The 27,469-nt window shown below is 38.9% G+C and overlaps 1 protein-coding gene across 3 annotated transcripts in view; it reads left to right on the top strand.

Annotated features, from left to right (window-relative positions):
* The window catches only part of LOC111869610 (cubilin), a 253,251-nt gene that overhangs the window by 143,289 nt on the left and 82,493 nt on the right, over positions 1 to 27,469 (top strand). For all 3 annotated transcript variants that reach the window (XM_033753496.1, XM_023861259.2, XM_023861260.2), the window contains exons 45-47: positions 2,522 to 2,697; positions 4,283 to 4,501; positions 23,636 to 23,794. In XM_033753496.1, coding sequence (XP_033609387.1) covers positions 2,522 to 2,697; positions 4,283 to 4,501; positions 23,636 to 23,794 — 554 coding nt within the window. The remainder of the gene's footprint in view (positions 1 to 2,521; positions 2,698 to 4,282; positions 4,502 to 23,635; positions 23,795 to 27,469) is intronic.

The following is a 27,469-nucleotide window of genomic DNA, read 5'->3' as shown; positions in this document are numbered from 1 at the left end:
GGTCACCTAGTGTTTGTCCTTGTCTCTGCAGAGTTACTTATGATGTGTCCTGTGACTGATAATTCTGCTAGCAGTGAAATTCATACTCTTATCCTCTCTCTTCATGCTAAAAACATGGTTGACAAATATAAAGGTTAAAATAAATAAAACTATAATTTTACANAACAATCTACAGCAAAACCATCAATTATTATGGGCGTTATAACATAGGTGTGCAGCTGAACGAAACATACACGTCGAACCCCCCCAGACGATTTAAATCCCTGACGAAACATACACGACGAACCACGGCAACGGGTTAAGGGTCTTTGGTCTTTGACATTAGGGAAGAACATAGTTTGAGGGTACTTGAGAACAGAGTGCTGAGGAGAATGGTTAGAGATTTAAGAGGAAGGAAGCAAGAGGAGACTGGAGAAGACTGCATAATGAAGAACTTCATACTTTTTGCTCTTCACCAAATATCATTTGAAGGATCAAATCAAGGAGGATGAGATTAGTGGGGCATGTGGTATTCATAGGAGAGATCAGAAATTCATTTACAACTTTTTATTGGGAAAGCTGAAGGGAAATGACTACTTGGGAGACTTGGCATGGATGGGAGGAAAATAATAAAATGGAGCATAAAGAAACGGGGTTGGAGGGGCATGAACAGGATTTGTCTAGTTCAGGTAAGGGACCAGCGTCAGGCTCTTGTGCACACAGTAATGTTCTCTATGAATGAATGAATAAATGAGTGTATAAGGGGTGAGCCTTCTCGGCCCTTGCACCTTGACCTACAGTGATCTATTGTGATTCCCCTTTTGATTATCCCCTCAGCAAATGAAGCGCAGGATTTTGTATGTGGGGGGTGTCAAAATAGTCCCTTGGTTCCATGAAGTATTGACCCAAGTGACATAATCTTAGATAAGGTAAGGCCTCACATTCACGCAGGATATGTGTGGCTGTTTCATTTTCTTCTTGACACCTCTCACATGTGGGACTATCACTTAGTCCCAGTTTGAAGAGGTGTCCTTTAAGGTGACAGTGTCCTGTAAGTAGTCCCACCACCCATCATAGCTGGTTCCTGTTTAACTTCAACAGTTCCTTCGCTCTTTTAGAAGAGGGTCCCTTTGCTTGCCTGAGTCCAGTCAAGGATCTCCAGTATTTCTTGTGCTTCATATTTGTCCAGTCCCTGATTGCCTTTCTGGCAACTCATATAGAGATGCCACAGGCTGGTTCAGGTCCTATGAACGGATGTTCAGCCCTAGTCTTAGCCAATTGATCTGCTGTTTCGTTTCCAGCAATACCCTCATGCCCCAGCACCCATATCATTTGTACCCTGTTATGTTTGGCCAGTTCCATGAGGGTTTGGTGGCAATCCCAGACCAATTTTGAGTTGATCTGGTGTTTGTGAAGCGTTTTAAGTGCAGCCTGGCTGTCAGATAGAATGTAGATGTTCCCATTTCTGTAGTTCCTATTTAAATTCTCCATAATACATGCTTTAATGGTATATACTTCTGCCTGGAGTACTGTCATGTACCGCCCAAGGCTGAAACTAAGTGTCTGCCTCGTGCCATAGCAGTACACACCAGATCCAGTGCCCTTATTTATCTTGGAACCATCTGTATGCCAGATCAGTCCCCCTTTTCTATCGGGCCAAAACCCGTTTTCCCATTCACTCCCGTCAGGAAATCTGACTGTGAAGGGTTTTTCATATACATGTCTCATCATCATTTTGTCAGACCCCATTTGTAATGGAATTATCCATTAGGGAAGTGATTACAACTACGCCACCTCTAATACAAGTCAAAAACGTTATTACAAAAAAAAATTTACGTCAACGTCTATACGACAGAAATCAACAACTACGTATAGTGAGCATTGTAAATGTTTTAAGTGTTTCTACTCTTAAAAACTTTTATGTATTAGTGGATTCCTGATCGTAGAGGCATACCTCTGATGATGATTCATTATGAATCAAAACATGTTGGGTAACTAATTGCTAAAGTGGTGGAACCATTATATGTCACTTTGGACTGAAACTTAATTGTAAACCTGTGTGATGGACCAGAATGAAACAAATTAAATTTATTAAAATTGTTCTTAACGGCATAGGGCATGAGGATTTGTACTGGTTTCGGGTCCACTTCCAAGTTCCTGTGAACATAGCAATGAACTTATGGATTCCATAAAAGGCAGACAACTTCTTGGCCAACTTTTCAGAGAGAGCTGTTATCTGTAGAGTTAGTAGTATATTTTGAACCATTAACTGACTTTCAATAACTAAAATGTCGCGTGATTCATCTTTTTTTGAAACTGAAATTTTAAATATTAATTTGATGAACTTCCATCTGTTAATAATTAATATCACTAATGTGTGACATGAATTTCTGACTGTTGACGATATCTAAGAATACATGTCATTTTACCTCCAAATCATGATTGCTGCAAGCAACAGACTCTCTCTGCTATATGCAGATTTACCTTCTGGTGACAATATTCATGCCTCTCTACCTTTCACTGTTTTCTTATGTGTTAATAGCTGTCAGCTAGCATTTGTGGAGCTGCGTGATGGAGCAACTGTCAATTCAGAGCTTATCAACACATTTTGCAAAGGAATTCCAAGCTCTCAGTACACAACAGGCAACATGTTGTATGTCCGTTTCTTCACAAATGCCCCTGAACCCAAGAATGGATTCAAAGCCAGTGTTGGTATAGGTAAGATCCAACTTTATTTATATTACAGTCATGATAATGGGCACAAAATAAAAGGCAATATGAGGGATTACAGCGCTAGAATTCTCCCCACCATGTTAGCTAAAAAAACCCAACAAATTCTTAAAAATAACCATACCTGACTCTATTTAAACACCTTGATGTGAAAACAAAAGAAAACTGACATAAAGGTATGTGACAGTGATTCATCACTCTGAATTTTGTGTCCCATCAGTACAGTAACATTGAAGAATACATTTATTTTTCATGCAGTAATTAAAGTTGTTCTGTTTTCAGAAAGAAAAGGTCTGTAACCGAAGTTACATATTTTATCTCACCACTACATATGGGTGTAGAACAGATGCTTGGTCAAGACAAAAAATTTCAGATCCTGTGTTAAATAACTTGAAGTGCCACCCTATCTTGAGGGGGTTGTGCCCTTCTTGTGTTACAACTGCTGGAGGGAGAGTTGTGTTTCAGTCGCATGAACTGACATCAATAAGGGTTTTTACACATTTTATAGGGGCTGTGCCATAGCTCAAGCGGTTAGTTGCTGGTTGCGGCCTCTGTAGTCTAAGGGTAACGTTCCCACCTCGTGACTCAAGGTACGCGGGTTCAAACCCGGCGGAGGTCGTGGAATTTTTAAGGGCGGAAAAATTCAGGGAACAAGTCCTCCGGGAGGGACTTTAATCCATGGGTCCCGTGTCATAGCTTTACGGCACGTAAAAGAACCGCATGTCTCCAAAGGAGACCACCGAGCAAAATTCAGGACATTTCCTGCCCAACAGTAGTCTCTGATGCCTCTGATAGATGGGGGAAGCATTAAAGATACCACTAAGCCAGTAGAGACCGAACTCGCTTGCTTGGTCTGGACTGATGGTACACACCAGTATCGGTAGGGTATAGAGACTGGTAGAATATCATAGAGGGAAGCACAATGGACCAATACTGGTCTAAGTGCATGGGGAAACCCACCCTCCCCAATTACTAACTAAGTAACTAACTAGTTGTGTCCCACCACGGCAGCCCGGGTTCGATCCTGGGTCTTGTCAAGTGGGATCTGTGGTGGACGAAGTGGCGGTGGGGCAGGTTTTCTCTGAGTACTTCGGTTTCCCCAGCCAATCTACATTCCACCATTTGCTCTGCAATCACCCTCACCTATCATTTGGTGCTGGTACAATAGGCCAGAAGTGGCTGCAGTACAAGGGACTTAGTCCCACCCCAGTAGCAATAAAAAAAATTTCACATTTTATGTATAGTACATATTACAGAGAAAGTGTTTCACATTATATTCCATAAGCTTTGGTGTTAATTTCAGTGGTCAGTTCAACATAGTGTAAATGTATATATATCAGTGCAGAAGTTTATCATTCCTTGTTAATGCTTAGGAAAGTGCTTCAGGATTTTCTAGCATGGATGAAATCTTCATATGATGAAGTGTTTTTCTCTCTTTGTTGTTAAGTTTTGCACGTCCATATGGATAATGACACTGTTTGGCTTCATATAGCAAGATTTCATCCTTGTTAATATGACTGTTACAATGCACATGTCATTAGCTTACAAATCTCAAATGTCCTGTTCCCTGTAGCAACTTGTGGAGGCACCATTAGAGGTTATGGAGGCCATGTTACATTACCAACCTACCCAGGGCAATACCCCAATAATTTGGACTGTACATGGCGACTCATTGGACCACCAGACCACTATTTGGTGCTTTGGTTTGATGAACTGAGTATGCCATACTCTTATAATTGCACAACAGGTGACTACGTAGTTGTGACAGAACAGATGCCCGTCAACAGCTCAGGTAGGACAGATCATTTTTCTCTCACTTAGTCTAGCAGCAGAAGATCCACGTATAACCTGACAGGACTTGTAACTACATAGAAGTAAACTAAAATGGTTTAATTTAATCATTCTAGATCCTTTTTCCATTGCAGTCATACCACATCACACACACACACATGCAAAATTTGTACTACAGAATCAAGTTCTTGATTCATATCCAAGTTAAATATGTTAAAAAAAGGTAAAGTTGTCCCCATGCTTAACTTGCCATGAAGGCATATGGGGGAGTGAATGTATAGATCAACATCTTCTTGACCTTGGCACTAGTTGGAGGTGAGTGGTCAGTTTCACACCCTTGTGTCCCCAGATACCCATTGCATAGATGAGGCTAGGTGGGCCCCAGAGTCAGTCTGGACTACACGGAGAAGAGAAAATTCTTGACCCTACCAGGACTTGAACTCCAACCCCTCAGTTGTCCAGCCAGTAGCCAGTTGCTATACTGACTACACTATCCCAGCTGTTAAATATGATAACCATAATGAAATAAAAATTACACTGCAATTATTTCTTATGTCATATTATACAAGTTTTATTATGATAACTTTTTGTAGTAAATTTGAAACCTCCACATAGGTTGTGAATGGACATCATACCCAATTTTATTTTTTATCGGTTACATAGGCATACTAAGCATAATAAAAGTAGAAATTTAAAAATGTATCATCCACAAGCAAATGGAACGCTAATGGGGAATCACACATCACATAGTGAGACTCCAAGGCAGTCCAGCTTCTACCATTAGAATCAGGCTGGGCTCCGCAATTCAGTTTGATTTGTTATTTAATTTAACAATGGTGGGTTTTTCAGTTACCAGATGATGTTGTAAACTTGTGACTTGTCCTAATTTTTTAAAAAAATAATGTTTTTCTCTCATAATACCTTCAGTTTGGCATATGACAACTTGTCTTTTTTTAGCCTCTTTCTTAAATCCTGTGTGTTTGTGTGTATAATTTCCACTCAATCAACCTTGAGTGTGTGAACCAATCTTTACATGGCAACTGAACCCATCTCAACAGCATACTTCATGAATCCCTCCTATCAGTCTGTGTGTTTACATGTGTATCCTTCTTATTGTAAGGCAATGGTTCAGTTTAGGGTATCCCTCCATTTGCTGCTAGACAGCAGTTTGATAAACACATCCCAGCAGCAACAAATCACTCTACAATAAAAGAACTGTTGGACTCATTGTTATCTAGGCAGTCCATGTCTTTGGGTGTGTCTATGCATCCCCTATCAGTAAAGACATTCCTACTGCAATAAAGAATTGTTGGAGACATTTTCTACATGGTCCATGTTGTGTCAAAGGAAAGTAGGTGAATAGTTCTTCTCAGAACTTCTTTTTATCCATGGCGAAGTATATGAAGGCATGCGGGGAAAGTAAATCTCACCCATTTTTCCATTAAAGAACTGGATAGAAATGAGTGGTAAGCTTAATTCTCCAACTGCAAGTACTGGATGGAATAATTGATTTAACAAGTCATCCTGGATATGGTAATAAATAAAGTTTCTGTCTGCCCTTCCTGGAAATAAAATTCAGGCCATTAACATCCCCCTTTCCCAGTGCTTTTGGAAAGAATGAAGTGAATAAATAGAAGTATACTAGATACTAACATCACAGGATGTTGAACACAGTTTGTAGTGTCATCTGTGTTTCAGCATGCAGATCCACAACTGTAGGCTGGTCGTCGAAAATAAATGANCGGCAACGGGTTAAGCAAATTCTGTGGCAACCCCCCCTTTACAAGTATAAGGTGTGGGTTTCCCCTCCCCAACCTGATAAGAGATTCTTGTGGTGCCCATGTGCCCATACAAAAATAAGTGACAGGAACATTGTCATACTTGAGAAACCAGTCTTATTTCCTGTAGATGCTCCTCAGTACTTCTACAAATGTTGATTCACAGTTTGTCACTGTTGAACAAATTCCTGATGCATAGTTACATCAAATGTCCAAAAATAGTGCTTTAATTTACAGTCTTCAGCAGAAGTCATGGAACTTTTGAATTTTGAACCCACTATATTATTTGACTCTTGCTCATTATTTCCTTTTCCAGAAACACTTTTCACTTCTTGTAGGTTACTGTAACAACATTTCCTAGTTTGAGTTTGAAACAGAACATAAGGCACATTCATATTTTTCTCTTCAAGAAGGTTCATTCTTTGAAAGAAGTCACATATAGCACTACATGCAGCTGTCTGAACATGTCACTTTTGAATGATGCAGCCCATGGTGTGTAGGTTAGTAGTGGAATGATTCTGCAGAGGGTTATATACTACCAGGCAGAAATACAGCTCTATGTTATGAAGTTCAGTGTCATAAACATTGCAGTCAGTCCAGCCATTCCTTATCATACTTAATAATATAATCTACCTCCATGGAGAGTCCTTGAAATGCTGATCAACAAATTCTCCCTCTCTTAGGGAGCACAAAGATCATTGCTGTGTTCACAAGAGCCCACAACAGGGCCTTGTCCTCAGCAAGAAGAATTCAGTCCACATCCTTATTCGGTATTTCTTCAAAATCCATATTATACTCCCATCTATGCTTAGCTCTTCAAAGTGGTCTTCTCAAATTTCTCTTCCCATACCATCCATGATTTAATCATTCTGGTAATATTTGGTGAACAGTATAGATTAGGAAACTACTCTATCGAAGTTTTCTATTAATTTCTCTCTTTTAGGTCCAATTCAAATGAGCAACCTGTTTACATAACACTGTCAGTCTGTGTGATCTAAAATATTTCATCCAGATCTGTTCACTAGGAGTAGTTACTGTGAAGTAATACCTAGAATTTGAACTACAGGAAGTACTGAGAATCAAGTCAAACCTTAGCAAGAAGACATTTTACGGAGAAACGGTTTCAGTACTTAATTTCGAGAGTAAGAGACACTGCTTATTGATTTAGTTGAGTCAATGATAGAATTATACAGGACTGTGGTAACTGTATGTCAAGAATATGAATACTGTCAAACTTATTTTATTTCAGAAAACACTGAACAATGCACACTATTATAATCACAGCAAGTGAAAATCTGAAGTGCAAATGATTTCCCAATGTACTTGAGTCCATTAAAACTATTCACCAACAATACGTTACTATTTACACAACAACCCATGTATTACTTGTAATAGCACTTCTTGGCAGGGACATTCTCATCATTTTTATCTTCATTTGTCAGTATAGCTGGCTCTGCTTCTAGAATTTCCTTCTCCACAGTGTACTTATTTGTACAAGAGCTCTTCTTGTTTGGTGCTGTCAGCACATTAAGTTCTTTCTTTTCTGGATGGTTCTCTTGGGAACATATCACACTCTCTTTATCTTCACTTTCTGCTTTGTTGTTCTCTGTAGTTTCAACCTCAGTGTCCTCTTCCACAGCCTTCTTCTGCTTCCTGTCATTTGGCTTAGTGTTCTCATATATCTGATTCTCCTTTTCCTTTAATTTCCTATTCTCCTGTTCCTTTAGTTTCCTTTTCTCCTTGCTAACATATGGCTCTTCACCTGCTTGCTTTGTCTTTCCCTTCTTGTTGTATTTCTGTGTTTGTGCTTCCCCTTTCTTCGATTCTTTTCTGCTGTCCTGGGTCTCCTTAACCTCAGTCTCTTCTGTGTCTTCTTCTGTCTGAACAGGCGCTTGTCTCACTTTCCTGCAACAAATATTGACAGAACATTTTATGAACTTAATTCTCTAGAGATTGTCAAATTTACACCAACATTACCGCAGGTAGTAGGACCTTCTCATTTATTAAATTTGTAATGCAAATTTGTTCCATCTTTACCAATTTTTATGTTCAGTGAGGTGAGAACATTATTAGAGGTGAGATTATTTCTCCATTTTCCATTTGTCCTCTTTCTGTAAGGCACACACAATGCGCAATCTTGTTCCCCAGTCACAAAAGTATATCATCGTAGAGGCCCTAATTGAAGCCTGTGACAAATGGAGGGACTACCTAAAATACATACAAGAGTTACTTGGAAGAGATTTTCTTAGTTCTTCACATCTATGTGGTAGAGAAAATAAATTCATAAAGGCCAGCAGAAGTGAACCACCCAAGTTAGTAGGATGCAGCTTGTACATCTGCAGCAACACTACTAATGACTTGCTTGTGGGCTCTGGACAGAGATCCTTGACAGCATATTTAACGGCATTTTTAACATTTATAGCACAGAAATGACTGAAAGGGGTCATTGTGCACCTTATTACATTACACTTTTTCAGTACTGGTCTCTTACATGCAGAGAGAAGTCATCATGCTAAGAATGTCCAATTACTATGAGCCAGAAGAAATCAGTCAAAATAGAAGCACTAGGCTCCTGGCATACATCACTAAACAAATATGTCAGAACAGACTCTTCAGCATGTAGATTACCATGTTAGTGATGCACTATTTTTCTTTTTTATTGCTACTGGGGTAGGACGAAGTCCCTTGTACTGCAGCCACTTCTGGCCTATTGTACCAGCCCCAGATGATAGGTGAGGGTGATTGTGGAGCAATTTGTGGAATGAAAATTGGCAGGGGAAACCGAAGTACTCGGAGAAAACCTGCCCCAGTGCCACTTTGTCCACCACAAATCCAACTTGACCAGACCCAGGATTGAACCCGGGCCACCGCTGTGGGAAGCCAGTGACTAACCACTTGAGCTATGGCGCGGCCCTAGTGATGCACTAACTGCAGATTATGATCTGCAGCATTTTAAATGTTTTTCCAAGATGTAAAGTAACCTGTACATTACCCTGTTCCTGTGGAAAAAATGTTCACTACACTTGCTGCTATCCAGAAGAGATGAGTGCTTAAAGTGACAGATGTGTTCGTTTCAGATGTCACTAAATGGCTTACCTCTTGTGTTGCTTCACAGGAGTATCAGAGTACTTCTTCTTGGCCTGTTGTTCCTCTCCCTCAGTTTTCTTTTGCTTCTTTCTCTCTTTGCTCGACTTATGGTATGCCCCAATTGTCTCATCCAGCACCAACAGAGCCAGAAACAGAACAGCAATCAAATGCAACCTGAAGCATGGGCATTTAATGAAGTTGAATGCTGTTGCTATCATGTGAGAAAGCACTTCACATACCCACATTTTTGTTTATAGAGATCATGATGTTATTTACCATGTCTAGGATGTCTTATGGTCATATTGACCTTTAAATTTGATCCCATCACTTTATGGTCATCAGGCTACCACTCAAAAGGGTGTACAATCTTGTGGCCAATTCATGCTCTTGGTAAAGATAGAACTCTCAGAACATAGAACTTCTCAGTAGTACAGATCATGCGTCACTCATGTTACACATGGGTATTTTCAGTTTATAATCCAGTAGTAAAACATCTGTAGGCAAGTACTGGTGTCATACACAAATGACAGTAGGATCAAATGATATCGGACTCAATGTTATTGTTACTTGTAACAAGACCTTGACAGCAGCAACAGCAGTGGTAGTGGTATTGTGTTCTTATAGAGGAACTTAATTACCTAAGTACTGAATCTGTCTGCATTAAATTTAATTAAATTTATTTGATATAGCCTCAATATTTTGTACCATCACTGTATTTGTAATTGTTCATTTGTAAACAATATTTTATGCATAGTCTGTAGGAATATTTATAACCCATTTATATGTGATGCCATACTGGATGTTGAAGTGGGTCATTAATCGAACTTGAAAGTAAATGAAAATTTGCATGGCTGCCATATTACTGTTTTATGCTATAGAAAAATTACCTTATGAAAAGGTTAACATTTTCAAAGATCTATCATCATACATCAGTTCAGGGTCCAATGTTAGGTCTCACTTACATTACTCCCACATCAAAAGTTTGCCATGTTGTTATTCATTGTAGGAGGGTAGAAAATTTGTTTATTAGGGCAACCTACCATGGCATGATGTTTATACCAAATTTCATTAAAAATCATGATCCCCAATAATTTTATCTATATATAGACTTAACCTTGACGGAAGGATATTGGAGGTGTATATGATTACTCATTCAAAAGATAAGACTACCCTGATTTTGGAAAAAGTAAAAGTTTTGCAATCAGACTGTTACTGGTTACCATAGTTTTTTGTGTGTTATATGAAAAGTAGAGTTACATAGTGCTTATAGCTAATGAAGAAGGAGACAATTTCGTTTCAGATTTTGTTTCCGTTCTCTGAATTTTGACATTACGTTAAGTGTAAGTAGTTAGTATTTATCATGGAATTATAATTGAATTATAAGGTTTGTCAACTTTCTTTTTAAACACACATCTGTAAGATGTGCATATAGGCCCTAGACTAGTTCTGCAGAAGTTTGTGTGAGAAATATAATCTGAAATCTTTGCTAGCCCAGACATCTGATATGTGGGTTACATATTGTGATGGCAATGGCTGCCTGAATTCACATATTCATGAAGGTTATAAGACATGTTTGAGTAAATCGTGTCCAAATGTGCCTCCTTTTAATTTTAAGCATGTTCAGCAGTAAAATAATATTTTGATTGTGGCGAGTCATCAGTAACCTAGTATTAGGAAGTAAACAGGATTATCTGAAAGCTTTGAGGTTTTCATGGCAGTGACTTTAAGAATAGAGCCTTCTGGAATGTGATGCCATGTAGTCTGGTAGAAGTGCTTGCTGCTTGCTGGACTAAGCCTTTGACCCAGAAGATTGAAGCAGAACTTTCTTGAAAGGTCAGTAATTTTTGTACCAGATTACATGGCAGCACATCCTTTTAAGGGTTATCTGACTTCATCTCAATTGGAAAATATCTTTCTTAATACTAGTTGTGTACAGAATGTATATACTGCATTTAAGTAGTTTCATCCTGTTCAAGATTGTTCAGAATTTTTTCCCTAATCACTCACAGGGCATAAAGTTGCTTTATTAATGGAATGTTTAGACTCAATTACAAACTGAAATTAACGGCCCTGGGGATCAGTTGCGCTGACCATGTCACACCCTCTATCCGCAAAAGTTGACACTAACTTTGCCAACAAGCGGCAGTCGCTCGGTCAGTATAGTTCGCTTGGGGACTACAGGCCATGGAGTTTGTTTTGTTTTTGTTTGTTTGTAGACTCAATTACAGGCAAACTGTACCCAGTCATTTACGTAACTATTGAGACATTGCTCATAAGTTGTCCTGGCTTATCAACAATGATATTGCTTAAGCACCTACAACTTAATCTAAACGTGCTGATTTATTTGAGTTGTATTCATATTTTTTGAACAAGGAATGGCTTTCTCGGAAATTAGATATTAGAAATATGATTCTTGTATAGATATTCAGTTTATATTATTTTGTTAAACTGAGCTTCAAAAACTGGATAAGTAGGCGCTTTTACACCAACAAGAAATTTTATTCTTGTATACAAGTCATCTGTTCGGTATAAGGCAGTCTAAATATATTGTTCCTTCTTTTCTGTTAAGTGATCAAAACGCAGTGAAATTTAGACAAAGTGATCCTCATATTTCTCTTATAAAACTGCTGCGAGTAGCAAGTCTTCGCCTTATTGAGGCTACGTGCAGGTAGACAGTGTCAAAAACTTCTTTGAGTGGGCGCCATCAGATGGTGACGTAAATCGGAACGTTGTAATTAGAACGTTACGAGATTCTGGTTTCAAAATACGGTGGGTACCAAAACCGCCATACCGGAGATCAGAGATCTTGTTGAATATGCACTACTTTTATTCAATAGAGCTGCCTATTCGAGAAACGACGTACAATGAAAGATCTTCTAGACTTAACAGTAACATTGATCACTGAAAATAAGAAATATCCTTTCTAGCGTCAGTTGGGCGTGCACTAAAAGACTGGGAAATGAACTGCACGTTTTTCATATTTCTTTTAATATACATATAATTTTAATTTATGTACTAATCAAAAGACAGTGATTTCATCACTTTATCTGAGAAGCTTGCACGGTCTGGCAGTGAACTTGCCTAAATTTATGCGTCCAAATCCCAGTTGTAAACATACGAATGTTAACTGTCGAAAATTTCTACATTTATAAAACTCGTTATATTTAAAAACACGTGTCACTTTTTGCGTTGTATCTCAGCTATATATTCTAGAAGCACTTTGAAGGAATTATTTTCCTGCAATTCAAATACTTCGGCAATTTTGATATATATATATACAATTATTTACCCATGAAGGAAGAGTGCGAGTAGTTCTGACAACCTAAAATTATATCTTGGCAGTGTGATAATTAAAGCTGGCTGTTCTGATTAACACCGGAATATTCACTAAATTCTCAAGTCTCATTGCAAACTGGAGCCCCCCCCCCAAAAAAAAAAACACGCCAAGATTAACTTACCCTTTCATGTTGACACTAATGGCGAGCTGGATCCCGTGTTCGGAGAACAAGATACAAATGAGCTTTGGAGGAACCGACAACAAGCATTTGTACGTTCCCTGGGGGGGGGGGGGGAGTAGAGGGAACAACCTGTTTGTACATCACAGTGAGGTCCATAAATTCATTCGTAATGTTACAGTTCCTCGAGCTCAGATCGCAATTTTGCCGCAGTGCGGAGAACCGGAACCCGAGTACCACTTGTTAATTTTTGATTTCGTGAACGTAACCGCATCGCAGCCAGATGCAGGAACGGACATTTTACCGCGCCTCTGTTTGGTTCGTAAATAATGGTACTTTGTTCCACCGATTTAAACTGAATTACACAGTCAGTAGTAATTTGCTTGTATTCTGGCCTGAACCAGTTAAATCATTTTTCCTCAGTCCTTCCAGGCCACTAATCAGGTTGGCACAGCAGTAAGAAGTCTTCGTTCGCTTTCGGTCGGTACCCAACTCGAATATAGACTGGGCTCTGACTATCCTGGCTGTTTTCTTCAGTCAGTCCATAATATATCTTAAAGTAGGACGCTATTTCTTCTCTCCTGTGTTTATCGCATTTGACAGCACATGATCTGAGCAGTTGATACTGAATCATGAAAGATCGACGTAACGAACCTTTGAGGAAATTCTTTGACGTCTAGGATACAAGCGGTTCTTTCTACGTCTTACTGAACTTACTCGTCTTTGAACGTCATTTAATGTTACGTAACATCCCGAACTTAATGCAGTGTCGAATGCAATTCATTGTAACTCTTCTAGCGTATACGATTATGAAACACATTGTGAGTGCCTCGTGTAATCACCTTGTCATGATTTGTGGTATTTACGTGTACTTTGTGTTAGTGATTCGCATCCCCAACATAAGATAGCACCCAGTACAAACAAAATTTAACCACTCGAGTGTTTAAATCAAATAAATATGACAAAAGATACGCACCGAAAAATCATTTCGTCTTCGAGTCTTGATATTCTGTTTTCCTGGGATTCAAGTAACACGACCGAATATTGAAGTCGAGAGACTGAAATCCGTGTACCCTCTTTTGGGAGAGGAGCAATGTGATTCGTCAAGTAACGTTTAAAGCAGTAAATATATGGATGTAATCAAAGTACTTTAATTTTTTTTTTCAATAATAATCTCTTTCTTCATACAACTTGCTTTTGCTTTCCGACCGCAAATGCTACATCCATAGGTTATCTGTGAGGGATGTGAACAGTTGACACTGCAGAGTCGTTCTTAAAAAAAAAAATTGAGCTGCTCAGTCAAATATTTCGTCTTTTATTTAACCGGATTTTAATTATAGTGCTCATTAAAACCAGCCATTGGACCCTGGGCCAATTAAACGCACTCCACATCTCATTTATGTAAGGTCCATGTTAATGTCCACCCATGTTCTCTTCGTTTGAGCTTCTGCTACTACAAATTTATACTAATTTCTTATCTCACCCTTCTTGACTTAACGGCCTCGGTAATATTAACATTACATTACTCTATTTTTTTTTCCATTCTGTTTACTTCCTCTGTCCTGTGCTAAAATGACCTCGGCACTTTGTTTCCAAACACCCCCAATCGATAAAGATTAGTACATTTCCTGTAGGCTGTGATGCCATGTAGTCTGATAGACGTTTGCCGACGTTTCGGGGTAACGTACTGCCTTCATCTTCAGGATCGAGTGTGAGGCCTGGCGTTAACCGGACTGAGCTCTCTTATCACTAACTTTTAGTATTTATTGTGACCTTCAGAAAAGCCATCTTCTGACTTAATACACTCATTTTGAGGTCTCTGCCTTGCCCGAAAATATCGCAGGAAGTAATTTACCTGTTTCAGAATGTTAAAATTGCACACTGAGAAATCAGGCGATTGTGATGGATTTTCCACCATTGCTACCTTTTTATCTTCCCCCAAAACTTGCTTTGATGACGAGTGGCAAGGCAGAACCCACTTCTTCGGCAAAGGATTTGGTTGCGTTGTTATAAGCTTTATAAAACTTTAAATTATAATGCTTATTGAGAGTTTGTTCAGGAGGAAAAGATTCGTAATTTGTAATCATTTCGATATCAACAAGTCTGATCATAATGGTTTTGAGATGCACACTTTCTTTCGATGTTGGAGACCCAGAACTTTACACTTGAGCTTTTTGAGTTCTGTTTCTGAGTTGTACTGGAAGACATTAGTCCCATCACCAGTCACAGTTTTTTTTTTTTGCCCGCAAAGGTCACATTCTTCTAAATCTTATTGAAAGCTGCATGCAGATCTTTTCGCCTATTTTTTTTTTTGACAGGCGAACGTAGCATGAAACATTCACTTAAGTCATAAAATGACTGATTCCTAATTACTTTGTGACGAAACTGTTGGCTTGTTTAGTAACGTGACAAGTCCTAAGTGGCTTGTGTTGCCAATTTCTGCACAGAAACACCCGGCTTCAAATCTCGGCCCGGGGACTGAGGGTCTTGACAGTTTTCCTTAGTCCTCCCAGGCAAATTACGGGATAGTACCAAAAATTAAGCAACAACCACTTCCTTCAACATACAGTCACTTGTATTAGTGACTAATAACGCGGGTTTAGGATTGAATGAACAATTTTATTTCCTCCTACACACTCACTAGTCGTCTCCTGGTAACGCAGTTAAAACACAGAAACTATAACAGTCTCATTGAATTACACACTCAAAATATTACACATAAAGTCTTCTCTTCACAGCTGCACTCTTGCAGCTAAATCTTAACTTCATGGCCTCCTACACAGAGCTGAACTCTCAATTGCACTGCATTAATATAAGTCAAAATCAAAGTCAGAGTTACTTTACGACTGGCGGTTTACCGCCAGTCAGTTCTCCTTGGCCTCAGGCCACTTGAGACCCACGACAGATTTTTTTTCCCCGGTGAACTCTTGCGGTAATAGTCCTTATGTAATATCCTCTCTGACGTGAAGATGGGTTTGTCTCTTATGAATACTCTTGGCCTTTCATCAAGTATACATTTTGCACATATAGCATGTTACTGAAAAGTCTTCCTTTTGCACCACACAAGTTCTCTGTCAGTACAGGCTTTTCAGAGCAGGTCATTCCTATCTTATGTATCTTATGCTACAGCGGCAGCTTAGTTACTTGAACGGTCGTAAGCTTGACCACCGCGAAGTTTAAGCCTCTTATATTTTCTTTGTTTGGATCCCCTTTGTCATATACCGCGAACTTGTTCATTCTCATGATTTATGTCTTCTGCTTGTCGCCTGCACAATTTTGTTGTACGTGGTAGAGTCATTAAGTTCGTGGAATGTAGTTTTATCGCATCATATTGCAAGGTATTCACATACACTTACGCAGATCCACATCGGCCCTCAAAATAGTTGCCGTTGGCCGCTATGCAAGTCTGCCATCGTTGATATAGCTGTCGAATACATTGCTAAAACTTACTGGCAGTAAATTCCCGTACGACGCTTCGCCGCCATTCCACGAACTTATTGACTGTGGTAGTATAATCGTATGTGTGCGGAAGGTTGAAAGCTGTGTGTAAATCGCGGACCGGTGTGCACATTTAAATTTTGCAGTGGGGCGCAGAACCTTGTTTTGTATACGCTGCAATTTTAGGAGGTAGGTATCTTCCACTAATTCCTAGGCGGAACAAGCGTAATATAAGAGAGAGAGTTACTTTACGACTGACGGTTTACCGCCAATCAGTTCGTCCCGGCGTCAGGCCCCCTGAGGCCCACGACCAGAGATTTTTTCAACTGAACTCTTGCGGTAATAGTCCCTATGTAACATCCTCTCTGACAAGAAGACGGGTCTGTCTCTTATGAATACACTCGACCTTTCGTCAAGTGTATATTTCGCACATATGTTATCGAAAATTCTTCCTTTTACTTTACACACAAGTCCTCTGTCAGTACAGGCTTTACAGAGAGGATCATGCCTAACTTACATATCTTATGCTACAACGAAAACTTAGTCATATGAACGGTCATAAGCTTCACCACCGCCAAGTTTAAGCCTCTTATATTTTCTGTGTCTGGTAATCTAAGCTGCAACAGGTCCTCGTTATATAGGTTCTGCACGGACCACACAGAAAACACCAGTCACTTGATTGCTCTCTCGCCAGTCCATTGGCACACTAACTACTGCCTAGCAACGAGCTATAACTTTTATCCTTTTGTTGGGTGCGTTTATCACGGGGTGTTTATCAAGCCCTTGCCTAGCAGTGTATGAACAAATCCGTTACAATACTTTTCCAGTTCACTGTCCACTAAATATTCTACCATTCTACGTCACATATCATATTTATCAAAAGCATCGTTAAATAAGTCAAAAAGAAAAAAACATTAATCGAGGCGAGTACTTCCAAGATTTGGTCCAACACAATACCAGTATGTCAGCCTGCTCGGTCTTAAAATGTCATGAGCAGACTGGATTTGCGGTAATGCCTCAGAATTATTTTCGTGAGATATTTGGTTGGAGACTGAGTTGAGGCACCGGCTCTCCATAAATTGTTTGTGGTTTAATTGGTCATAATAGAGGAATTCTGGGATAGTGAATCGAAACACATGCCATTTTACGGAGACTACTTCTTCTGCAGGCTCTACAGTCCATCATTAACTTTGGCATTTTTTACGATTGCTTGCCACTAGTCCCGATTCTATGATTTTCGTCAGAAATTTCTAACACGCATTGTCTTCAAACTTCTATCAGGTCAATCCAGCCAACTGATAGCAGATCTGCCTCCTCATTGAGTACCCTCTGGAAGTTCCCCAGTCCTATATAAGGGCAGCACATTCAGGGTTCCCCTTCGTGAGTCCTAGATTTTGCTAGTTCGTTCTAGATATTTCCGTTTGGCTGCAGTCGTTAAAAACTTGTCAACAATTATGTCTTTTTACCGGGTAGGGTTGTCAGCCTCATGCCCAACCCCCAACCAGGAGAACTAGAGTATCCCTCTTTGTCTGGATCATCACCTTTGTCCTGGCCAGCATGGGAGACCCTACCAGTAGCTATGCTACTGCCAGCATAGCTCTCAGAATCATATGACCACCGCGTTTAAAACAAAATCTTCGGTTGTCATTGGTGAAACTTGATGAGTAATTGCTGTAAGAATTTTTCAACGGTTTTATTTCATTTTAAAGCCCATGATACACGTAAACATGGTGGTGGTGGTGGTGGTGGTGGTGGTGGTGGATGATAGATGAATGATGGCTTGCTATGGATTTAGAAGAAAACGGTCGTGGCCTAACCGAGGTATTATCCCACCATACGCTTGGAGAGTCGAAGCAAAAACAATGAGAAACCTCAGGATGACCATTGTCGCGGCCGAGATTCAAACCGATCTCCCACAGAATATTAGTGGCACACTGAACAAGGCGCTAAAATTGTCAGGGCACACCTTGATTTTTAAGGAGAGTTTTTATCATTAGAAAACATGTTATAAAATCGTGTTTAGAAGTTGAATAGCTAAAATTTTAATCATTGTGTTAATTTTAAAAATAATGATGATCATGGATTTCAACGATTTTTTTATCCCAAAAATTTTCTCCCTTCTCTTCGAACTTCTCTGAAATTCCCACAGCACACGTGCTGACCCTTCACATCACATCAGTGCCCCACGACACACAGTTGAAAATCGCTGGTCTAGACTCTTATTACTAGTATGGATAGGCATTAGATTTGTTACATTTTGTGGAGATTCATTGGAAGAGAAAAACTGAGCAATGCCTTCTAGCTAGCCTTGTCATGAAGCTTACTGAAAACAAACAGTACACACAAGACACGCAGCAGTTAACAATCAGGAAATTGCCAAATGAAAGCCTGTCAGCACAGATGATGAGTAAGGCCATCTGCAAACAGTTGCACTAAGCTGCAAAAAACATGAGATAAGTGATACTTGGGCCTTTTCCATTGGCTGAATAATATTTGTTCTTTTATCTGCCACCTCAAATATGAGACCTGCTGAACTATCAGTGCCTCACGTTGACATTGTTATATATAGTTTAGCACCAGCAGCGTTGCATACATACCATCCCTTAATGTGAATATCATGAGAAAAGAAAGAAAAGTAAATTAGAAATCCCTCATGGAAAACGTACACTTGTTTTACCGAAGACATGGTAGTACTTTATCCAAGTAGATTTTAGAGAAACAGGTGGTGAGATGTGAACTGGATTGAACTAGCTCAGAATCACATCCAACAATGGAATTAGTTAAAGGGGCGTTGAATTCGACGTAATCCATTACCAGAGTCTCCTGCAAGAAAATATGGTGTTCAGTACTTTGAAATCTAAGTTTTAGAAATCTAACAATCTTAACTGATTTTGTACTGTTGCCAGCAGCGTTCTGTAAAACAGCGGAGAAGTGTGGATATACATGACATAAATAGAGTGAAATCTTTGTCCGTAACATTACATGTTTGCCCCATGATTGCCTATAATACATTAACTTAAAAAAGAAATTAATATTATAAATCTGTCACTGTTATCTACATAACAATTTCGCCTCTAGGTCCACCTTCCTCTTCTTCTTTCTTCCCTCCTCCATACTTTGCCTTCTGCTCAGATTATAGTCTTGTCTGTTCCATGAACGTCAGTATTGTCTGCCCTCTTCTGAATCTTCTCTTCGTCCCCCCTCTGTATTGTACCTTCAGCCTCAGTCGTAGTCTTGTCTATCTTTCCACCCATGCTGCCTCTTATACTTTTTTATCCCCCTCTGTACTGTGCCTGCCCCCCCCTCTTATTCCCCAAGCCTATCTATACCTCTTGCTGATCTCTTACCAACATTTCTTTCATCCCTCTCTTGGGCAAAAACTGGTTATTTAAGGGCTTTTGTTTGTTCACTCCTCTCCTTGCTCCTAATGGTTTATTCAGGGCACTTACCCCAGCGTTTATTCATACCACATTTTTCCATCCTCAGTTAATGCAACGGTATGCATAGAACCCTAACTAACTGACTGACTGACTGACTAACGAACTAAGTAACTCCATGGAGCTGAGCCCTTCTTGCATAGCCACCAGTTGTGCAGCTGCTCAAGAATTTCCCAACATTTTGTGGAACCTGAAGGTTCATTAACATGTTCACAAGAGCCCTCTACTGGTCCCTACCTGGTCAGACCAATCCAATCCATACCACCCCATCCTATCTCTCTAAGATCTGTCTTAATATTATCCTCCCACCTACATCTAGGTCTTACCCATCTGGTTTTCCCACCAAAATCCTATATGCATTCCTCTTCTCCCCAGTCCTGCTACATATCCTGTCATCTCATCCTCCATGGCTTGATCATTCTAATAATACTGGGCGAAGAGTTCAAATTATGAACCTGCTCATTATGCAGCTTTCTCCACTCCCATTACTTCATCTGTCTTTGGTCTAAGTATTCTTCTCAGCACCCTGTTCTCGAACACCCTCAGTCTATGTTCCTCCCTTAATGTCACAGACCGAGTTTCACTCCCATACAGAATCACAGGCAAAATTATAGTTTTATATGTTCTAATATTTACGTATTTAGACAGCAGACGAGATGACAAAAGGTTCTGGACTGAATGGTAGCAAGCATTACCCAAACTCAGTCTTCTCTTAATTCCCTTCACAATCACATTTTGATTCGTTACTGCTGTTACTGTGATCACAGTGGCCGCATGGTCTAAGGCATGAAATATCTTTGCCCGTTCGAATACTGGGATCATTGGTTGGAATCCCAATCAAGACATGGATGTCTGTTTGCATTTATTCTGTTTGTGTTAGGTAGTGTCCTTGTGATGGGCTGATTCCCCATGCAAGGGGTCCTGCCAGCTGTCTTAAGTTTAAGAAACTGAAGTGAAACAAAGCGTTTCATGGATGCTTTATGTTCCAAGTGGGAGCAACAGGGATGGATGGATGGGTGGGTGGATGGATGGATGGATGGACAGATGGACGGATGGATGGATGGACGGATGGACGGACGGACGGACAGACAGACAAAGGGACGGATGGACAGATGGACTGTCATTTCCAAATACATGAACTTTTCCGCCTTGTCAGTGGATCAATTAGCCAACATCGAAACTCTGAAAGGAAGAAATTGAAAGATCATCCGCAAACTTTATCAGCACATTAGGTAACACAGCAACTCGATAATGGTGTTATTAGGCAATTACAACACCACTTGCGCAAGACCCCAGCAGATACTGTGTTAAGAGCCGACAAATGCAAGAAACCTACAGATGACACATTAGTGTCACGGTAGCATCTTACTACAAACACCACCATAACAGACACAGCAGTTCTGAGAAGCCAGGGTCTCCAGAATGACAGGCACTTTTATATCCATGCATCATCATCTTCCACACCATGCTCAGCCTAGGCTTACTCTGCATGCTGCTTTCCACTTGCTTATTCAGCTTACTCTTCAACTCTGAAGACAGAAGAAATACATTTTTCTGAAATGTTGGTAACTTCTGCCAGATTATATTGTGTTTTATCCCACAAGATAGTTCTCACTTTGAGAAACCCAGATCTGATAAGAAATGTGTCCCTGAAGAGACTTCCTATTAGATGTAAAACTTTGTGGGATTTATGTTGCTGTACATTGAAACAAGTCGATATCTCTCAAGGCAATGCCCAAACCACAATGAAAATATTAAGTTGTATTATTTTGAATATCAGTGAAAGTCTATAGGTAGCTATTGCTTCTGAGCCACATCAAACCTCGTAGTGATGGTGGCAGGACCAAAACATTAGCATACAACCTGTTCTGTGTATCTATGATACAGTCCTTAATTGTCATTTTATGTGGTATTTGTCTGTATTTGTATTTGCTGTAACAAGCAGTCTTATGATGTACAAGAATGGACAGAATTAGAAACGATCAGATATGGAAAGAAATAAAAATATTTGCAATATTATCAAATGTAGGGTTTATGTGTGACTTATGAGACAGGTTTTGGATTGGATGATTGGATTTGTTGACACCTTATGCATTCAGCTTGGGACTGCACGTAATTACAGTGCTAACACTGGTCTGCACATTTTACAGTTCACTGTTACACATGCACTAGGGTTCTTAGACTTCACTAATCGTATCCTGGCAACAGATTTGCATACAGTGGTTATTCCAGTCCCACTGTCACTACAGCACACATGAAGTCATCGTTGCACAGTCTAATTCCTTTCTTGCCATTTCTTCCCAGTCAGCTTCTACTGCCATCTCAAGAACTTGACCAAACTCTAATTCTAGCTGCATGAGATCCTTGTTACATAGCCATGAGGTGGACTCACAGAAGACACTGTGTCCTCAGTCAATGTTAATGTGTGTTTACAGCAGTGTTGCATAACAATGGAATTTATTCAATTGCTGCTTGCATATTCTTTGCTGTGGGAATGTGATTACCAAGCAGTTGCCTAGCAATGGATGTCACCTCTGATTTCACTATTCCAGCTTTTGGGCATCATGTCACAGTGTAATGCAAAATAAGAGAACATAGATCCCAGGAATGAATGCCACAAAAGTGCCGAAACAATCTTTTCTTTATACACCAAGAGAAAAAATATATATTGACGATCCTAGAAAGAGATGGGAAGATGAAACTGGGGCAGGAAGATTTCATATGCCCTAAACTTTAGGCACCAAAGTGGTGATGACGACAACAGTATATACTGATATGTAGAGTGACATTTCTCATATAACTTCCCATGAACAACTCATCTTAAAAATGAAAGCTTTTATGTTGATCTTATTGAATTATGTGCCTTCTCACTAAAGTACGTTTTATTTCAGCGTTTTTCAGGAGTACACGATTTTCTTATTAGGCCAGCAAATAAATTGGTAGCTCATATTGTCTGAAGTGGTTCAAAAGTGTCATTATCTGCACCCATTTTAATGAATGTTGTTAGGAAACTGTAGTAATACTTCACTTAGCGGCCTCCGTAGTCTAGAGGTAACGTTCCCACCTCATGACTCGTGGTACGCGGGTTCAAATACCCGGCAGAGGTCGTCGAATTTTTAAGGGCGGAAAAATTCAGGGAACAAGTCCTCTGGGAGGGACTTTAAGCTGTGTGTCCCGTGTCGTAACTTTACAGCACGTAAAAGAACCTCATATCCCCAAAGGGGATCACTGAGCCAAATTCCAGGACGTTTCCCGCCCAACAATAGTCTTTAAGGCCTCTGATAGATGGGGGAAGCATTACAGACACCGCTAAGCAAGTGGCCGAACTCGCTTGCTTGGCGGGACTGATGGTACGCACCATTTATCGGTAGCGTAAAGAGACTGGTAGAATATCATAGAGGGAAGCACAATAGATCAAACTGGTCGCGGTGCATGGGGAAACCCACCCTCTCTAAATATATAGACTAATACTTCGCTTGGATCACTGCTGATACAAGGAAATGAACATTCACATAACATGGGAACTCCCTTGTTTTCCAATGATATTCTCTTGAAATTCACCAAGAACTCTTTCTATTTCAAGAAAATTCTGTCATAAAATAATAGCCTTGGTGGTACAACTTTCAGCAATTTGGAGGTAGTAATGTCAGTTTATATCAATAAATTGGTGCCAATCTTGGGAAAAATGTTTTATATAAATAAGGATCAGGATACTGATATGTTACAAAAATTGATTGCTAACATAAAATTACTATTAGTCATTTGAAGGTAGTGATAAAATCGAAAAAACTTGGGATATTTATGTCAGATTAGAAGGAAAAAATATATGAATATTCATGACAGTTATGTTACGTAAAGAAGGGCAATATACTCTTTCACGTTGATTGATGCCCCTATCTGATGGTGACTGCATATATCACCACAGTGTGTTCTGTTGCAGTGAATGAGCTTGTGAGATTCTGCGGTTCCTCTTCAAATACTACCCAAAGTTTCAACAGTACATCCAATGAGGTGACTGTTCTCTTCCACTCAGATGATCGCTCTGAGAGCTATCATGTGAGACGGGGGTTTTCCTTAAGATTCAATGCCAGTCAGGAAGGTGAGTTCAGTATCAATTTTGTGTTATATGTCCATATATTAATTTGCCAGCTACAAAATATATGTAACACTGAAACTTGTTGAAAACCCATGTCAGTCTTTTAGTTGCATTGTATTAGTATTACCTGTTTCTTTGGTGTACTTATAATTAGGGACCAGATTTTAATGCAAATGCATATTTCTTTCTTGCAACCAGAAAGTATGCTCGTTTGGATATATGTATGAATTACTTCATTTCTTAAATTTTGTACATGGTTTGATGGTGCATATAAATGCATATATTGCCTGTTTTATGAATAAGCATCATATTTTCGAAGATCTCTATTTATACTGCATATTTCATTTTTAAAATGTTTATCATATATTTAATTTTATGTTCAAATTTTCAATCATGGTCGTGTGTATACAATTTTTCTTTTCCATATTAGAATATGTTGCATATTTGACTCAACATTTCATCATGATTCATGTTTCTGATGCAATACCCAGGACGGGACTTCCCCGATCCCTCTACTCGTAACTTGCCTCATCCACGTACCATTAACGTGGCCACGAAGAGATTAGTCAGAAGTGTTCATATGTAGCCGCTATCAACGTAATACTATTCAACCAATAAGGGACTTCACTTATTTATTTTCGAAGTCTCCATGAGGTTCATTACGCTTCTTCATTTGAAGCTGGGGGCCATTCACATTAGTGGTGACTAGTCTGTAGTTAAGTTTGTTTAGCTTTCTGTAGTCATGCCGAAAGTGAAAGTAAGTCAGAAAGCTAAATTACAGCTGTATCAGCGAGAGTTCAAAGGAGAGATGATAAGTACGGATAACGAAATTCTTTAGTGACAAGCGTGTGAGAAAACAGTTGTGAAAAACGCTTTCAAGTGCTACAGTATTTGAACACTAATATACACAAAGAGAATATTAAAATTAAATCCACGAAAAGTGCTCCTGTTCAAAAATTGCTTAGTGAATTTTCTAATAATAGTTTTTCAGTTTTTCTGTGATTTATGCGAACCTGTTTTAGCAGCCGATTTTCCGCTGAGGAAACTAACCAATCCTACTCTGAGAAACTTATAGAGAAGTATACAGAGTGCAAAGTGCCGGATGGATCTACTGTGTGCAAAAATTATGTGAAGCAGTGTTACAATCTTACAGGTGAAAGCATCAGATATAAGATTAAAGATAAGTTTGTGTGGGTATCAATCGACGAAACACAAGATTGTGAGGGACGGTTTATTGCAAATTGTATGGTTGGATCCCTTAATAAGAATGAACAGTCTACTCCATATCTTGTGGTAGAGCAATTTGAAACCACAAATAGCTCCTCAGTTTCCGAATTTTTTTATCAATTCCATGAATTTACTATGGCATTCAGTATGAGTGCATATTGCTCTTTGTGACTGATGCTGCAAGTTATATGATGAAAGCCGGTACTGCTCTTAAAGTTATATTTCCAAATATGACACATTTGACTTGCCTTGCCCATGGGTTGCACCGTGTTGCAGAAACAATTCGTGCAAATTTTCCACTTGTTGACAAGTTGGTGTCTTCTGTGAAGAAGGTATTTGTTAAAGCGCCATAGAGAAAAGAAGCCTTTAAAGCAGTAGCACCGAGCGTTCCACCTCCGCCAGAACCAATTTTAATGCACTGGGGCACGTGGCTGTGTGTAGCGAGTTATTATGCCGAACATTTAGAAACAGTTAGGAATGTCGTGAATACATTTGATCCCAAAATTGCAGGATCAATTCAAATTGCACAAGATGTACTAAAAAATGCAGAACTAGAAACTAATCTTTCCTATATATCTGCTCACTTCTCTCATCTTCCATCCACTATTTCCTCATTAGAGGCAAGCAATAGCAGTAGTACTTTGTATCAGTCGTTAAGGGTGTTCAAAACCACTGTTTCTAAACTGAATTCGTTTCCTGGAAGAGTTGGTGACGTAGTAAAGGAAAAAGTACACAGCATTCTTTCAAAAAATTCAGGATATGAACAAATTTGTGAAATTGAAGTAAATTTAGCTGGTAAACGTACTGAACTGCCAAGTAAAAAATCACTAACAGTGGAGCAAATAGCGGCTTTTATATGTACATGCGCCCCTATGTTCCTGTGAGGTGGAAAGAAGTTTTTCCCGGTATAAGGACATCTTACGAGACAATAGGAAGCGACTAACTATGGAAAACCTAAAACATTTAGTAACTGTGAACTGCAACAGAAGAGAAGTTGAAAGTTCGGAGAGCTAAATGTGAATACCATTGGTTCTTTAAATTTGTAATGAAATATGTTGATTACATAAAATGAACTTAATATTGATTTGTTGGTCTTAAAATAATGTAAAATCAATTTTAATATTTGGTATAAATTTTTATGTGCATATTTTAGTGTATATTTCAGAAGTTTTTCATGCATAAATGAATACATATTTAAGGAATTATTAGGGCATAAAAATCCAGTCCCTACTTATAATTTACTGTACATAGAGATAATGTGTATATGTTCTATACATTTCTAGCCAACATCTTAGTCTGACAGTGATAAGTGTGACTTATATCTAGAAGGTATATAAAAGATAGAAATCTTCATAGTCAACACTGGGAATCTCAAATCCAGCTTTATCTTAACTAGCCATGCCATCCCATGAATCACTAAGGGTGATTTACTATTCTTATTTTAATGCAGTTATGTCATATTGTATAATCTTCTGGAGGAATTCCCCTTATAGTATCATTATATTTAAACTACAAAAAAGGCCATAAGAATTATTACAAATTCCAGAAATAGGGATTCCTGTAGGAAGTTGTTTAAGAAAGTAGATATATTACCATTTTATTCTCAGTATATATTTTCATTACTAATTTTTGTAATAGATAATATCTCCTTATTTAAAACAAATTCAGATTTATATGATACAAACACCAGAGGTAAAAATAATTTTTACCTTTCACAACCAAGGTTGTCTATTTATAAAAATGGTGTTTATTACATAGGTATAAAAGCATTTAATCACTTACCTCCTTGCATAAAAAAATTGTCTGATAAGAAGAATCAGTTTAAAAATACTCCAAAAAACTACCTTCTATTTAATTCTTTTTATTCACTGAAGGATTTTTTAATAGTAATTACTAATTTTAATGTGAATTTTTAAGGTTTTATGTATCATAGGTGCTTTATTTTGGCATAACTATGTTATCATCTACCTTTTCGTAAGATGATTTCTTACAATATTAAATTTAAGATATTTTTATGTGTAATGTTAAAGTAAGAAGATAAACAGTTTGGTTTATTGTTTGATTGACCTGTGCTTATTTTCATAGCATGTGTATTTTAGTTACTTGTCTGTGACTGCTTCTATAGCTGTCAGGAGTATTTGTAGCCTAGATTGGATTGAGGGAATTTTACAATGGAATAAATAATAAATTTCAGGTTTTTATAATTTTGTTGTCTGTCTAGGTAAATGCCACTGCAGTGGCATCAAATAGGTTATAGCTCGAAGAAAGCAGTCTTCTGGGATTTGGCACCGTGTATATGTGGTGTAAACCGACGTTTCGGAGGAACGTATCGCCTCCATCTTCAGGGTAGAAGAAAAAATATAAGAAGTCTGCAAAGCGAAGAGACCGTGAGAACCGGTCAAAACAGTCTGCTTTTACCGGTTCTCACGGTCTCTTCGCTTTGCAGATTTC

This window comes from Cryptotermes secundus, unplaced genomic scaffold (assembly GCF_002891405.2).
Source record: "Cryptotermes secundus unplaced genomic scaffold, Csec_1.0 scaffold557, whole genome shotgun sequence".
NCBI classification, from domain to species: domain Eukaryota; kingdom Metazoa; phylum Arthropoda; class Insecta; order Blattodea; family Kalotermitidae; genus Cryptotermes; species Cryptotermes secundus.
This window is presented reverse-complemented; position numbering and strand designations above follow the sequence as displayed.